Below are 15,088 nucleotides of genomic sequence, written 5' to 3' on the forward strand. Positions count from 1 at the left end.
AAATTTCAAACACTTAAGTAACTGAATTCTTCCACCTTGCTGTTTGGTTTCCAACCGGCCACAGTTGCAAGGATTAGGGAGCATTGTGGGACACTCACAACAGTCTCCTAAAGCTGTTTGGATCATAGCATAATAGCAAAAGGCTAAGTGACCTTGTCTGTTTGGACTCTAGGAATTAGACAGACACAAAACTAACCGAGCATTGAATATGTTGCCTACTAAGCATGAATTGCAGTAAATATTAAGTGTCTTGATTGACACAATTATTATGAGACTAAAATATCAATCTTTAAGACTTATCAAGGCGTAACAACCATTATGAACCAACAATCATTGACATTAAAAACAATAATGTACGATCAAAGACATTATTAAGGCACATGAGATGTTACATTTAAGCATAGTTAAATAGGTGCAACATTTCTTGCTCAAGTCTTCACTCTCTTTGACTTAAGCTACAAAAGGGCGTACTCGGAGAACTCATTTAAATATTCCCTTGTGCAAGTCGAATTATCTAAGGTTAGCTAGACAAGCCACTTAGCCTTTTGCTATTATGCTATGATCCAGACGACTCTAAGAGACAGGTCTTTTGCTATTATGCTATGATCCAGATGACTTTAAGAGACAGGTTGCAAGCGTCCCACAACCTGGTTTATTTTTTATTTTTTATTTTTTTATTTTTTATGTCAAGTTTAAAATGGATGGTCAAGATTTCATCTTGGAGAACCATTCGTCCCACGGAATTCTTTGATAGGTATACATCAGAATTCTCCTCAATCATTTGATGCATAGATCCAACTGTCGAATGGAAAACCTTTGTCGCTCTCAAACGACGTCGTTTTCCCACTTCTCACCCTTCCGAAACGAAACTCTTCTCATCCGTCCTCGTCATCATCGTTATCGTCTCACAGGAGTTGAGGATCCAGAGAAGCAATGGCCGCTCGACTACTGAGGAGGAAGGCTCTCACGAATCTCTCTGCTCCTTCGTCCTCTCCCTTCTCTAAATCATCCTTCTCAGTTCAGAGACTCGTAAGTTCTCTCACTATCTCCCCAACGCTTCAAAATCAAGGATTCCTTCAATCAACTAATCCAACTGAAATTTGTTAGGGTTTCACCGATCAGAATCTCTGTTATTTATATACTTTTAAAAATTGAAATCTCCATGAGAAATTTTTTCGTCTTCTTCCTGTTATTGTTGTTGTTGCTGCTGCTTATTGTGCTTCACATGCCTAATGCTGAGTTGAAACGCTTACATGTATGAGCGACGTCCATTATGCGAGTCTGTTTCAGTAATCTGAATCTCTGTAAATGTTTTTGGTCTTCAAAACTAATATTTTTTTTTTAATTCTCCATGAAAAATCCACGTTTTTAATCAGAAAACGTGTAATTTTTTTTTTTCCTATTTGGTTCTGTCAAAGTTTTTTCCTGAAAAAAATATGTACATATGTGTTCTACTGTTATAAGTTATCGTTGGCATTCCATTGAATGCTCTTCTTCCAGTTTGGAAGCCAAATTGAAGAAAAGATGAGGAGTTCTGTTTCCTGGAAAAAAGGAACTGAAGAGCAATTGCTTGATAATAGACACACTAGTTATTGCTTCTGAAAGCACAAATTGCTTTTGTTTTTCCTCTGCCACTATATCGTATTTTTGGAAATCAAACATACTTTTCTATGTGGTCGAAAATGTAAAGCAAAATGGGTGCTGCTTTTCTGGCTTTTTTTAAATTCTGTTGCAAAATCATGTTTTCATGCTGCTGCAGTACCTATTGTTTGAGAAAGCTGAGCCTTTAATACTACAAATGTGGGATGTTTTTATGTAATTAAACTAGGATCTATAAATTTGTTTTTTTTCCAATTTTTGTCTACTTGCATGTATTTATCTATTTTTCTTTTCATTTCTACCTTCTTTTCCTCCTGAATAGATTAGCACGTTGGTTTTGGGTGAGCATGAAGGGGGCTCCATCAAGGCCCAATCTTTGAGTGCAGTAGTTGCTGCAAAGTTTTTGGGTGAGGACAATTCTATTTCTATGCTGCTGGCTGGGTCTGGTCCTTCAGTTCAAGAAGCTGCTATACATGCTGCCTCATGTTATTCTTCAATTTCTCAGGTAGCTCTCTTCCTCCGAATAAGTTTGTTATTCTAATAGTTGCATCTGGAGTTTTCAGATACTATTTTTGTTCACTTTTTCATATATTTCATATGGCTTATTGCTAAAAATTTGGATCAGTTGCTCAGGTAATGGATTGTGGATTTTGAACTGGTTTTTGGGTAGTGCAGCATAGTGAGTATGCTATATTACTTTGAGCTGAGTGCAAAATGGGGTATCATAAATGTTGTTTTGGTCTGATTTTGAAGGGCATGTTTCTTAAAAAATTTTGGTTTAAGAAACCAAAAAAGTTCCTATTTTTCCAAGAGAAAAGTTATCTGAGAAGCATGAGCTTCTTTCTGGTTAAAGCCCAGGGGAATGTCAATGTGCAAGATATCTGTTTCTTAATTTTCTCATAATCAACAGGAAGAAATCAAATTATTATACAACTTTTGATAGTAATACATTTTCTTTCATGATGTGTTATGGAAAAAGACATTAATACATGGCCAGATAACACGAAATGTTTGATTCTAATATTTGTTTTGATGTAGGTAATTGTAGCTGATTCAGATAAATTTACATATCCTGTAGCAGAACCTTGGGCAAAACTAGTCCAGTTGATTCAGCAGAAAGGTGGCTACTCACACATAATGGCTACTTCAGGTTCATTTGGAAAAAACATACTACCACGGGCAGCTGCCCTTTTAGATGTTTCTCCAATTACCGATGTCATTGAAATTTCAGGACCTCAGCTATTTGTGAGGTACATTCTTTCCTTTCCCCCATTTATGAAAGACCCTTCAGTGCATAACTGAGATGCTCTTGCTTCTAATTTAGGTTGTTGTTATTGTGAGGATTTATATTGTTTTTCTTATTCAATGAAGTGCTTGAAATACCTGAATTGCAACCTCTGTCAACTATCTAATGGATCTAAAGCTCTTAGTTGTCTTTATGTTGGTGCTACATCATTAGTTGCTCACAGACGGACAATGCATTCATTAGTTCTTGAATGGGGTTTCAATTCATAACCATCTCAAAGTTCCAACTGTAGCCCATTTGTCTTGTCAAGAGCTTGAGCTTGGATCAAGTAGTAGCCTTTAGATCTTGAGATTCACCTTTCAAGTAGTGTGCTCATCAAGAAGCTATGTATCTGTGCCTATGGGGAAAGTAGCATTGGCTTGTATGTGTAAGAGGGTTTACTTGAAGGGTGTTGCCAATTTGTGAAAGTAAGTCAGATCTCCAACTGAACAACAACCAACTCAACTCAACTCAAGAAAGCATTATTCCTGATATCTTGGTGAGCTGCATGATTTGTATAGTCCATGTCTTAAACTGCTCTAGGAGAAAAAATCATTACAAAGTAGGCATATCCCTTGATGTAATTGGATTTTCTTTTTTAAATAATGATTTCTATTATTGGTTGTATCTCATTTTTCCATTTTGACACCAAGTTATATCTTTTTTTTTTTTTTTTTTGATAAGGACACCAAGTTATATCTACTTTGTCAGAAATCGTTATATTCATTTTAACAAAAACATTTTGACTCTGCATAGCTACTGATCAGAACCTCCCTGCTGCATTTTAGGTTTATTTCTAGCCCTGCTCTTTTGTTTTACACATTTTGAACATGTAAGACACGTTTCTTTACAAAACCTGTACTATTTTACCGTGGACTGTCCTTACTACTACTTAACATATATATTGCTCATTTCTTCCCTTGAGCTTAAGAGGCTCTGACTCCATGTCTAAATACTTGTGGCGCGGCGCATATTAGGTGTGCACTATTTTTTAAAGAAACATGCAAAATTTGTTGGGTTGTGTGAGTGTTTGTGTAACAAAAGGATACTGAACAAGGGGAAAAAAAAATAGAATTCCAAGCCTTTTACCGAAAATTTATGGCAATTTCAAATGTTGCGATTCATGAACTTCCCTAGCACAGGCACAGAGACAAGCAAATCAGTTCCTGCTCCTTGTGCTTAGGCACAACCTGGCTCACTCTTGATAAATGTTTAATTAGTGGTGGTTTCTTGGTCTCATTGGAAGTAAGGCCTTCTCTTTGTATGCAGGCCAATTTATGCTGGAAATGCTCTTTGCACTGTTCGATACACTGGTTCTGCGCCTTGTATGTTGACCGTTAGGTCAACATCTTTTCCAGTGCCACTGACATCAGCTAATTCAAAATCTGATGTGGCTCCAATTTCCCAGGTTGACCCCTCAACCTTTGGTGAAGGTCTGTTTATCTATTTTTCTAAAAAATTTATGTACCGACATTTTCTTGGGGCTATTCATGGTCTTGTAACTTGTAAGCGAGTAAAGCAAACAAGAAAAGAAAGAATCTGGTCCTTCCTTTACACTTGATTTATAGTTCTTGCTGGGTGGTAAAGGTGCATTATGATTGACAATGTTTTGTATAATCCTCAACTGAGGAAACAAAGGAAGAAAAGAAAACATCTGGTCCTTTCTTTTACAAAATGCTGAATAATTCTCATGTATCAGTGCATTTGATTGGTAACTTGGTTACCGGATCTCCTATGAATGATTTAGATACCAAATGTCTAATTTAGAACCTATATCATGTCACAACATATTTTCTAATGACATGATTTTTGTCTTATGATTTGCAGATATGGTGTGCAAATCAAAATATTTAAGCCATACCTCTCAGGATTCAGAACGTCCAGATCTCGGTAATGCTCGTATTGTGGTCACTGGGGGCCGAGCGTTGAAAAGTGCTGAAAACTTCAAAATGATTGAGAAGCTTGCAGAAAAACTTGGTGCTGCAGGTTGCATTGGTTTCCTCAAGTTCCATAATTTTATTTTTAAAATTAGTTCTTTTTTTCTTCAATGATTTTCCTAAATTGCTGATGGAGATTAAGATTTTTCTAATACCTTTAGATCCCTTAAGATGGAATGATTCTACACCTTCCATCTTGAAACCCAGAGGCATGTGCCTTTGTTGTCAATATTTCTCTTATTCTTTACAGTGTAACATTTTTGTCATGCGACTTAATTCTTCTCTCTTGTTTAGTTGGTGCTACTCGTGCTGCTGTTGATGCGGGATTTGTTCCTAATGAACTCCAGGTAATGCCAGTGGTGTTTCTTTCTTAACTCCAAACCCTTCTTTCTTTTTCTTTTTCCTTCTTTTTTGTTTTGTTTTGTTTTGGGGGGGTGTTTTCCCTACTCTTAGAAGCATATGATATAACTTCTGTAACATTGCATGGCATGATCAAATGAGTCTTTTCATTCCATAATCCTTTACTCTTTCATGTTCTTGCTCCTCATATTCTATATGGTTTTTAAAAATTTTCAGTTTGAGTAGTTTAGTATGTCGGAGCTTCTGTGACAGCACATGTAGATGATTAAATTCTTTACTGTTTATATTACCTGCACACACAAGAGTACTGTTGTAATTTGTAACTTGTGCACTTCCGTGCACATGTTTTAGGAAAAAACAAGTCAGTCGTAAATTAGAAGGTTAGGTGGAGTCCCTAGTGTTGGCATGAAAGTTTACCTTGAATTTGTATGAGGATTTGAAATGCCTCTGGATGACATTAAAAGGATTCCACTGAGTCACTTAAATTGTTGTAGTTAGTCTGTTGTGTTGATGCTGGGTCTTATAGATTATCTTTTTCCTGGTCTTAAATTGTGTCTGGTTCGCTTGTCAGGTTGGTCAAACTGGAAAGATCGTGGCCCCAGAATTGTATTTGGCTTTTGGTGTTTCAGGAGCCATTCAACATTTAGCAGGCATGAGAGATTCCAAGGTTATTGTTGCTGTGAACAAGGATGCAGATGCACCCATATTTCAGGTGATGACTGAATGCTTTGATCTCTCTCTCTCTCTCTCTCTCTCTCTCTCTCTCTCTCTTCTGAGATGTGGTTTATTTCAAATGCTAAATTTAGTCATCCTATTTTTTCCTCTAAATTTTAAAGTAATGGGTAAAAGGTTTATGAAATTAGCGTAAGATAAATTATGAATAGATTTTTGCCGGAAAATGAAACGGACCAACCTTGGTGTGCATAGAGCCGAGATAGACATAGTTGATCATCCTGTTTTTATTGGAAAAAAAAAATCCTACTTGCTTTTGAAGCTAGTGAGTAAAGTCCAACTAGGTCTCAATGAGCATACCATGTGCCTGAGTACCGCAGCTATAATACTTTCCAGGTCATGTCGGAAATAACAAACTACTGCAATGTTGTCTTTTTCCCTCATACATATCTATCAACATCCAGAAAATTGCAAAACCAAACTTGATGAGTACTTGAGAGATGAACATAGCCCTTGAAAACACAACAGGACAGGGGAAGGCATCCTTGTCTGACAACTTCCCGCCTAAAAACTTGGTTCCAAACTTGCTTTGCTTTCTGCATTTTTCAAACCCGACCTCATGTAGGCAGAGAGATTCTTTGAGTTTTTCTTGGAAATTATTTTTTTGCCTGTTTTAATAGACCTCTTGAATTACAGGTAGCTGATTATGGACTCGTGGGTGACCTGTTTGAAGTGATACCAGAGTTGTTAGAGAAGCTTCCTGAGAAAAAATAGACCTGTGTACAAATGGAGTAAATAAGAGGCCAAGCATATCCTTGAGGAAATCATCATCTTGAATGGGACTTTAGTGTGGCAAAATAACATTTATCATAAAAGAATTGACTGGGGGGTCATTTGAAATGTAACACTGCTCTGATTTGTCATTCAGATATGATTAAAGATCATATGCTAATTGGCTAGATTTGATTTATTAATTTTTTTGTGTAGTATTCCTTTACCAAAACTCTTTTATGGAGCCTGCAATCTTGGGCCTTTTTCATGGGCTCTGCTTCCATGGTGATGCTGGACGTGGAATCATTGAAAAATGAAATTGAAGAAGAAACAGGGGGTTGGATGGACGGCCTTTTGAGTTATACAGTGAAGGCAATGTCTGATCGCACCTCTTTGAGACCCTCTTTTTTGGCGCATGGAAAGGGACCATAAAAATGAAAAATTTGTGGAATTTATATAAATTCAGGATCATCATGGTTAATCCATTAATCTGGCTGTGGCCCACAAGTTCCAAGTCCCACTGGTGCTGAATATTTGTGGTCTTGATCGGTGAGGCAAGACCCCAACCCAGAGTCTCATCCAGCGGCTTTAAACTTTTGGAGGCGCTTGTTTATCAACAAATATTCTTTACAAAGACACAGCCTCATCCAGCGCATCTAGTGTAGTGGTATCATAGTACCCTCCCACGGTACTGACCGGGGTTCGATTCCCCGGATGCGCACAATTTTACCTCTAAACTGCCTCTTGATTCCCTTTTGTAGGAATCAAATTTTTATATATACAACTTCCTTCAAACCTCTTGAGAGTCTTCAAGAGCCATGTCCTCATCAGTTGAGCTGGCTTTGATTGCAATGAATTATATATATGGTGGACAACAACTTGACCATTCGTTATTTCATGATCCATCACAGTGTGGAGTAGAACTTAACCTTACCCTTCTTAATACATGTCTAAAGCCTGGGGGTGTGTCTCACCTATAATACATAATCTACTCGTTATTGTAAATATCATTGCCCAACACCCTCTAATCTATATGGTTAATTACTAGGCTTAATTCACTGAGTTGGGTAGATCAAGCCTCCACAAGGTGGTTGGGTGCCAGACCCTGTAGCAGGGGCACCCAGCAGAGGATGATGCCAGTCATGTGATAGGTTTTATAGTTCCAGGAGTCTTGACTTCTGGTTAAAAGAAACAAAATCTATCAGGATGATGCAAAAGGCTACAGTTTCTATGTATGGAGCTGAGTCATCTATGGCGTCACCATGTTCATGAACCTTGTGAGCTTTCGGCCTACTGGTGGAAAGCTTGAATGATCAAGGGCTGCGTGATATATTATATTTATTCTATGTTCTAACCCTCCACCTCAACTTGGGGAATATCCTAGAAGTATACCTAAATTATTAACAAACTGTACAATATTTTGGTTTTTTGTAGGGTAGTTAACTATACAGACACAGAATGTCAACCTCTTCTCCCAGAAGCCTTTGCCCAGCTAGCTAGTCTGAATATTCTTCACCCAATTAATGAAATTAAAATGGTGTTACTAATTTAAAAGAGCATATTTATTCATTTGTGAAAGAAGATGGTTGTTCATGAGATATGTACTTGCTTGATCAGTTGCTGCAGAAGGATGGGTGCAATTCTGCAAGTGAGAAAGGAGATTTGGAGATGCATTCATGACAAAAATGAAGGAAAAAAAGGAAGAAAAATGAACTTAACCAAGATAGTCCACTATCATGGACAAAGGAACTAAGCAAAGGCCCCTTTTCTTCAGTTCTGTACAGTCACTATCCCTCCCAATAAAACCCACTTCATCACCTCTCTCATTTGTTTGCCTATATGAACTCCCTTTCTCCTACACAAAGCAGATTCCAAAACCATTCACCACCGACTCCAACATCATGTTAAAACAATAAAGAATTCAAACCCATCAAAAGAAAAAGGGGAAAAGAATAGAAAATGACCCTTTACCTTAGAAATGTCTATAGCTTTCTCTTTTGGGTTCATATCCAACTGCCTCAAATCAAAAACCTATTGCAAAATTTATTTTAAGAAAGAAAGAAAAAAAAAAATCACATAGAATCAATTACCCACTAAGGTACTAGAGATTGATAAAAATGGAAAAAAAAGGGAAGAAAATCAAGGAAAACTCATCTAACCACCTTGGGACTGGTAACAGGAGAACTGGCAGTGTCCTCCAAAGCATCATCAACCACAGCTCCTTTGGTTTTTCTCTTCTTAAAACTCAATTTCTTGCACCTTTTCTCCAAGGACAGCACTGCAACATGGTCATTATCTACGAGCTTCTTCCCGGCTGAAGAAGCAGCATCAGAGACCAAAGAAGAGCTTCCATAACCATAACTAGCACGACCATAATTACCAGCTGAAGGGGAAGAGCTATGCTCCTTGTTTGCTAAGAAATCTTCAAAGTACATAGTCCAGCCGCTCTCCTCCGGAGACTCATTTGTTCTAGCTTGAGAAGAGAGAGCTTTGCTCATTGAATCCATATGCTCCTCCATGTCCAAAGCAAGAAAAAGAAGAAGAGGAGGGAGAAGAAGAATATTGAGTTTGTTGGCCAGTTTTTGGAAGCGGCCTGGTCTGGAGACATATATAGTAGATAAAGGAAGCTTTAGAGGGAAATAATGAGAAAAATGATACTGATGATGAGGTAATGACTTCGGCATCGAGGTGTAGCCTTGTAGGCCATAGGGAGTTGGGGAAGTTAAAGTAGCTCAGAAAGAAAGAAAGAGAGGAGAGAGAGAGAGAGAGGAGAGAGAATTTGACCTTTGCGTGGTTCAAGATTAGATTCCCACCAACAGAGATTTGCCAAAATTTCTTCTTTCGTTTTCCTAGGGGCGGACTTAACCTTTTCCACTTTTTCCACTTTTTCCACTTTTCCACTATGGAGATGTTGAATGAGTCCCTTAGTCACCCACGAGATTTGGACCAGTTGTTTACTGTTTTTGTCATCTCATGAGAATTTCTTCTCCCTAGTTCAGGCTTACAAACTTTTGATAAAAGTAATTTTTTTAAAGAATTTATTTTAAAAATAAGTTATTTTTTACAATAAATTTTAGATGTTTTTTCATTATTTCTAGTGAAACCATCAAAGTAATTATTGAAAATAGGAATGACACTAAATTTTTTTTCTATTATACCTAACCCTATATTACTTTTAGGAAAAATAAATAGAAAAACGGATTTTTCATATTTGAATTCTGAATTTAATTCCTAAGTATGAAAACTTTTTAACAATTATTCTTAAAAACCATTTTAAAAAATATTCCAAACAAATCTTTAAGACTTGTTTGGTAATTGTTTTGGAAAATAATTCTAAAAAGTAATTTTTGAGAATAGTTTTTAAAATTTATTTTCTTATTTTTATAGGGTAAAAGTCTGTTAAAAAACCTAAAATATTTTTTAAAAATAATTTTTATATTTAGTATTTTATTTTTAATTATTTTACATATTTATATAATTATTTCTTAAAACAATTCTAAACAAAAGTGAAAATAAAATAAAACAACTAAAAGATATTATTCTAAAACATCCTATTTTTTATTTTTGAAAATAAAAGATAAAAAATAGTTTTTCATTATCGAACTTGTTTTCTATATTTTTTTTGTTTTTTTTTTAAGGAACATAAAACTCTTTTAAAAAATAATTCCCATTAAGAGTGCGTTTAGCAATGATTTTATGAAGTGTTTTTAAATTTTATAATACTTGAAAATTTTCATTATTCAAGTATTATAAAACCTAAAAACATTTTATATAATCATTGTCAAACACACTTTAAATCACTTAGAACTTGTTTGGTTGTTGTTTTTGAAAATAGTTTTGAAAAACAGTTTTTGAGAATGGTTTTTTGTGTTTTCAGAAAAAAAAAATTGCATTTAGGAATTGCATTTAGGAACTGAATTCTGGAAAACAGTTTTTGTTCTAAAAAAAAAACATATTTGGTTGAGTTAATAAAAAAGATTTTTAGAATAAGTAAAACAAAAAACACATTTGAAAGTTATTTTTTTAATTAATAAAATGTTTTCTTCCATTTACTTGATATTATAAATATATAAATAATTTTTATATGTACAATTCATTTAAATTAAAAAAAATTATTCAATTTTGAAATTTTTACATCAGTTATAAATTTATAATTTTCTTAAAAAAATGATGATTTTATCACCATATGTAAGTATATTAATTTTAATAATTTAAGAAAGAAGAAAGGATTTGCCGGTGGGGGTGTGGTAGTTGGGTGGAACTCACCTTTGTGAAAACATAAAAAATAGCTAAGAAAATACAAAAAAAAAAAAGAGAAAACACGAAAAACAATCTATTCTTTGAACAGTGAAAAACAATAAAAACATCTTTTTATTATTATAAAAAAAATGGTTTTTGAGGACACAAAAAATATAAAAAATGAAAACACACCTCCTTCCCCAAACAAACTTTTTGTTTCCAATAACAAAAACAATTCTTGAAAACAGTAACCAAACGCAATAATCAAAACCCTGGCTTTAGGTTGCTAACATTATCAATTTATCATCTCGCCAATAGATTGCGATAAACAGAGAAACACTTTCGGTTAGCAAATTAAGATATATGAATGATAGGCTTCGTTTCATGGTCATCCATTGAAAACAAAACAAAGACATACCCACAACTTCCCATCATTGGATGGAAATAGGGAATGATGCACTGACTTCTCTCACAAACAAACATAAAATACAAGTTGAGGGGAAAAAACAATTGCTTTTAAAATTCCCAAACACAACCCAACCTATGACTTTATGTGTTGCAATTCATTTTTTTTTTTTCCTATTTTTAAAAAATCAATTTGTTTGGTATTGTGTGACGTCTGGTTTGTTATTTTATTTGTTTTAGAGGCAGCAACATTCTCCCCATAGGAGATCAACATGGCTGGTCTTTTATTAACTTTACACCTCATTGGATGTTAACGAACCCCACTTGAATCAATGAAAAATAAAGTCATTTTGATGAGAAAAAAGATTTGGGTTTGATTAATGCAAACCCAATTATTGATTTTTGTACATTTTAATTCAAAGTTGATTTTTTTTTAATATTTTGAAAATTGATTGATCACCGGTACATAGTATTTAGGTGACGGTTGATTTTTTTAATATGAGATTATATTTGTACTGTATTTGAGATGAACCTCGTCGATCAGTCATACGACGATAAATTCGTTCTTGGCCCTTGTACATACCGTCGATTCAAATGGATTTATGGGTTTAAATTTCTTGGAATTTCAATAAAAATCATTAGAAAAATTTAAAATATCATTTAAACCTTTAATATAAAATAAAAGTTAAAATTTTGAATTTTAAAATATGATTTAATTTTTTTTAAAATAAAGGGCATATTAAGATCAAAAAAACAAAAATGACATTATTGTATCTAGATCTCATAATGAATTATTGATTTGTGTCCATTTGAAATCAAGTGTTGCAATTTTTATTTTTATTTTGTAAGTTTTTTCATATGTCTAATATGCTTTAGGAACTTTAGGAGGTTGAGATGGGAAATTTTGTATGTATTTATATTTTTTGTGGTTCATATAATGCTAAGTGTCACAGTTGAACCCAATCCACTAGGCTGCCACTAAAAAAATAAACACCATCATATGCATCTGCCCTCATTGTTGATAACATTATATTCTAAAATGTATACATGGACTCCAAATTTGTCTCTTGCATTTGAATGAAAATTCTAAGAACTTTGTGAAAAAGGGTAATGACATTGATCCCATTCCAACCTCACAATTCTTTCCCTGGTTTTGTTTTCCAAGGAAACAGACCATGAAAAAACAAAATCCACAAGGCCAGTAATGATAGTTAGGCAATTCTAATGACCCATGATTTGAACCAAGCCCTAATATTTTACATGCATGGCACATCCCCACCAAGGGCAAGAAACACCAAGAAAAGGGTTTTAAGTATTCCACAAAAATATTGTCTCCATCAGTAATTGTCTCCATTGTAGGAGTCCTTTTGGTGTTGGGCACTCAGTGAAGGGTCATGTCCATCCACCACCGGCCTGATCACCTTTGCCCTGTTCTGTGCAAACATCTTAACTGTCAATTTTTGTAATCTTCCAATTCAGAAACCCATGTTCCTTAGCCATTTTCATTCAAGCTCTCACAAACCCTAAACACCCTTTTGAAATCACAGTCCAAAATTGAAAAAAAAAAATGGGACTTGTTTATCATTATTGACTTTGCATCCTCTTCATGACATTCCCATATGGAAGGTTATTTAAAATAAGATCTAAACCTACTCCCTTTCTCTCATTTTCTTTGTTGGGTGTTTGATCAAGTCACCAAATGTTGGTGGCCTAATCTTTATTAGGTCACTAGAAAATTCCCAACTTCAGATATTAAGATATTAATATACATGTTCAAAAAAACTAAAAGGTGGGTGGCTTATATAGGTCCCCTAAGGGTGAGGCATTAAGTTTCCCTGTTTGTTTAATGGGAAATTGAAGAAGGAAAATTTAGGGTGGTGATGGGTCTCATTTTTAATATTAACATGGATGAATTGAGGCCACTACTTGGTAGTGGGGTCCCAAACTAACATGATTCTTCATGAACTTGTCCCAAACTTAGGCCAGCTTCACTCTATTTTCCTTTTCAAAGATGTGTTTTCCAATTTGGATTGTGGACATGGTTAGAGGAATGTAGCTTTCAAACTTGAACCATCATCTATCAAAATTTAGAGCTGAGAATGAAATCTCATGGTATTGGTGCACGTGTGCTTGATTCATCTACCGCACATGCCAGCACATGTAAAGTTGAACAACTTGACAAATGTGTCATGTCTTATCATTAATTCGAAAAAGAAAAAAAAATCATTAACTTTAGTACATGGAGAAAAAATATAAAAGAAAATATAAAATAAATTTAAATCGTCATCTAATGCTTATTTAATTTATTTTATATAAAAATTAAATAATTTGAAAATATATAAATTTTAAAATAATTTTGTTTACATTTTTTTCTTAATCACATACCTTTTAAAAACAAAACATACCCTACTTCTTACGCTTTCAATCTCAATCAACTAGACAAAACCGGAGAATGAAATAAAATAAATTATTTATTTGGCATTGGACTCATTGGTCATGGATTTAAGAATTTGACCAAGAAAATATTGAGAATTCAAGAGTGAAGCAAGCCTTGAATGGTGGAAAAAAAAGGGTGGAGTTGTGAGTTGTTGAGGCTCAAATGTGCTGATGAAGATGAGAGTTTGTGTATCTATTTTCTTTTCATGCTAAAAAGTTTCTCAAGAAACAAACAAAGCCCTAAATGCAGGGCAAGATAGGTCACTTTCTGTGTAAGAAAAATATGGACTCACACAAGAAGCATGGAAATTTTCATTTTTATGGAAAGCAAATGAAACCAACCATTTGGCTACCATGTTAAAATGACAATACATAGAAAATGTAAGCATACATACCTTGAGACTTTGGATGATTGTCATGACCTTCATCACATGTACACTACATTTGCAGGTGCCAAAACAGATCTGCCCTTGTATGCAAGTCCAAAGAAGGTATGACAGAGTAATTTCTCGATAACAGCAGCGACACGTCGCTATTGTACAAACATAATGCACATGCATGCTCACAAACTTATGGCAGTGAAGGGTTTATCAGATGGATCCCAGTTCATAATAATGCTACCTGTCATATTTTACAAAAATCAGTGGCAGAATGACATCTGAATGTAAAACAAAATATAGTCTGCATTATGAAAGTATCGACATAATGAATCAAGGGCTGCATTATTTGGTACTTGTGAGCATCATATAGGAAGAGTGTAAACATTTCGCTTTCAGAGTGCTCCCAAGGCGAGATCTGGTTGTTGAATCTTGGAGATAGACCACTAGTACCGTAGTGCACCGAATTCATTTTCAAGGAGAGTAGATCTATTTCAAGGACAGTGCTTGTCATGCCTTAATCGATAAGTTTTTCATTTTATTCATTCTGTTCTTTGTTTGTGTTTTTTGAATTAGTTTTTTGTTTTCATACCCTTAAATTCCAACACATCCAAGAGATGAAATGTGGGAAAAGTTAATTAATTATGTGGCAACATGAAGAAAATGGGATGGACAAGACAATCTGCTAAATCAAAAACATCCCAGATGAACGCTAGGAAAGAAATGTATCAACAAATGTTTTAACATTTTCTGTTGTGTGAATGTTTCAACAACCAAAATTTTCGCTGCCTTTCATGTAGTGAAAGAAATGTCCAACGAGGGATTCATCGTCAAGACCTTTGATCTTCATGACCTCTTCATACAACTTGTCTACGCTCGGATTGTCACATCTCTCGGCCACAGCCTTGGCTATCTTACCAGCGTTTGCCACCATAGAACTAATCGTCTCAGCGATTCTATTGATGGGACAGGGCTTGTTTACGTACAATTTGGAGTGTGCTGATGAA

At 34.9% G+C, this 15,088-nt stretch overlaps 2 protein-coding genes and 1 non-coding gene across 3 annotated transcripts; 2 read left to right on the forward strand and 1 right to left on the reverse strand.

Annotated features, from left to right (window-relative positions):
- Window positions 1–782: 782 nt before the first annotated feature.
- On the forward strand, window positions 783–6,827 carry LOC100243622 (electron transfer flavoprotein subunit alpha, mitochondrial). The gene is made up of 8 exons (XM_002281601.4): window positions 783–1,029; window positions 1,922–2,104; window positions 2,638–2,849; window positions 4,154–4,317; window positions 4,712–4,870; window positions 5,116–5,168; window positions 5,753–5,893; window positions 6,550–6,827. The coding sequence occupies exons 1-8, from the start codon at window positions 934–936 to the stop codon at window positions 6,625–6,627; spliced, it is 1,086 nt and encodes a 361-aa protein (XP_002281637.1). The 5' UTR covers window positions 783–933; the 3' UTR covers window positions 6,628–6,827.
- A 447-nt stretch (window positions 6,828–7,274) lies between these two features.
- TRNAG-CCC (transfer RNA glycine (anticodon CCC)) lies at window positions 7,275–7,345 on the forward strand. Its single transcript has one exon. It is a non-coding gene; the product is annotated as a tRNA-Gly (tRNA).
- A 928-nt stretch (window positions 7,346–8,273) lies between these two features.
- Window positions 8,274–9,435, reverse strand: LOC100258838 (vascular-related unknown protein 4). The gene is made up of 3 exons (XM_002278967.5): window positions 8,787–9,435; window positions 8,596–8,655; window positions 8,274–8,479 (listed from the first exon to the last, which is right to left on the reverse strand). The coding sequence occupies exons 1-3, from the start codon at window positions 9,306–9,308 to the stop codon at window positions 8,339–8,341; spliced, it is 723 nt and encodes a 240-aa protein (XP_002279003.2). The 5' UTR covers window positions 9,309–9,435; the 3' UTR covers window positions 8,274–8,338.
- Between the last annotated feature and the right edge of the window lie 5,653 nt (window positions 9,436–15,088).

The sequence above is a fragment of the Vitis vinifera genome, chromosome 19 (assembly GCF_030704535.1).
Source record: "Vitis vinifera cultivar Pinot Noir 40024 chromosome 19, ASM3070453v1".
NCBI lineage: Eukaryota > Viridiplantae > Streptophyta > Magnoliopsida > Vitales > Vitaceae > Vitis > Vitis vinifera.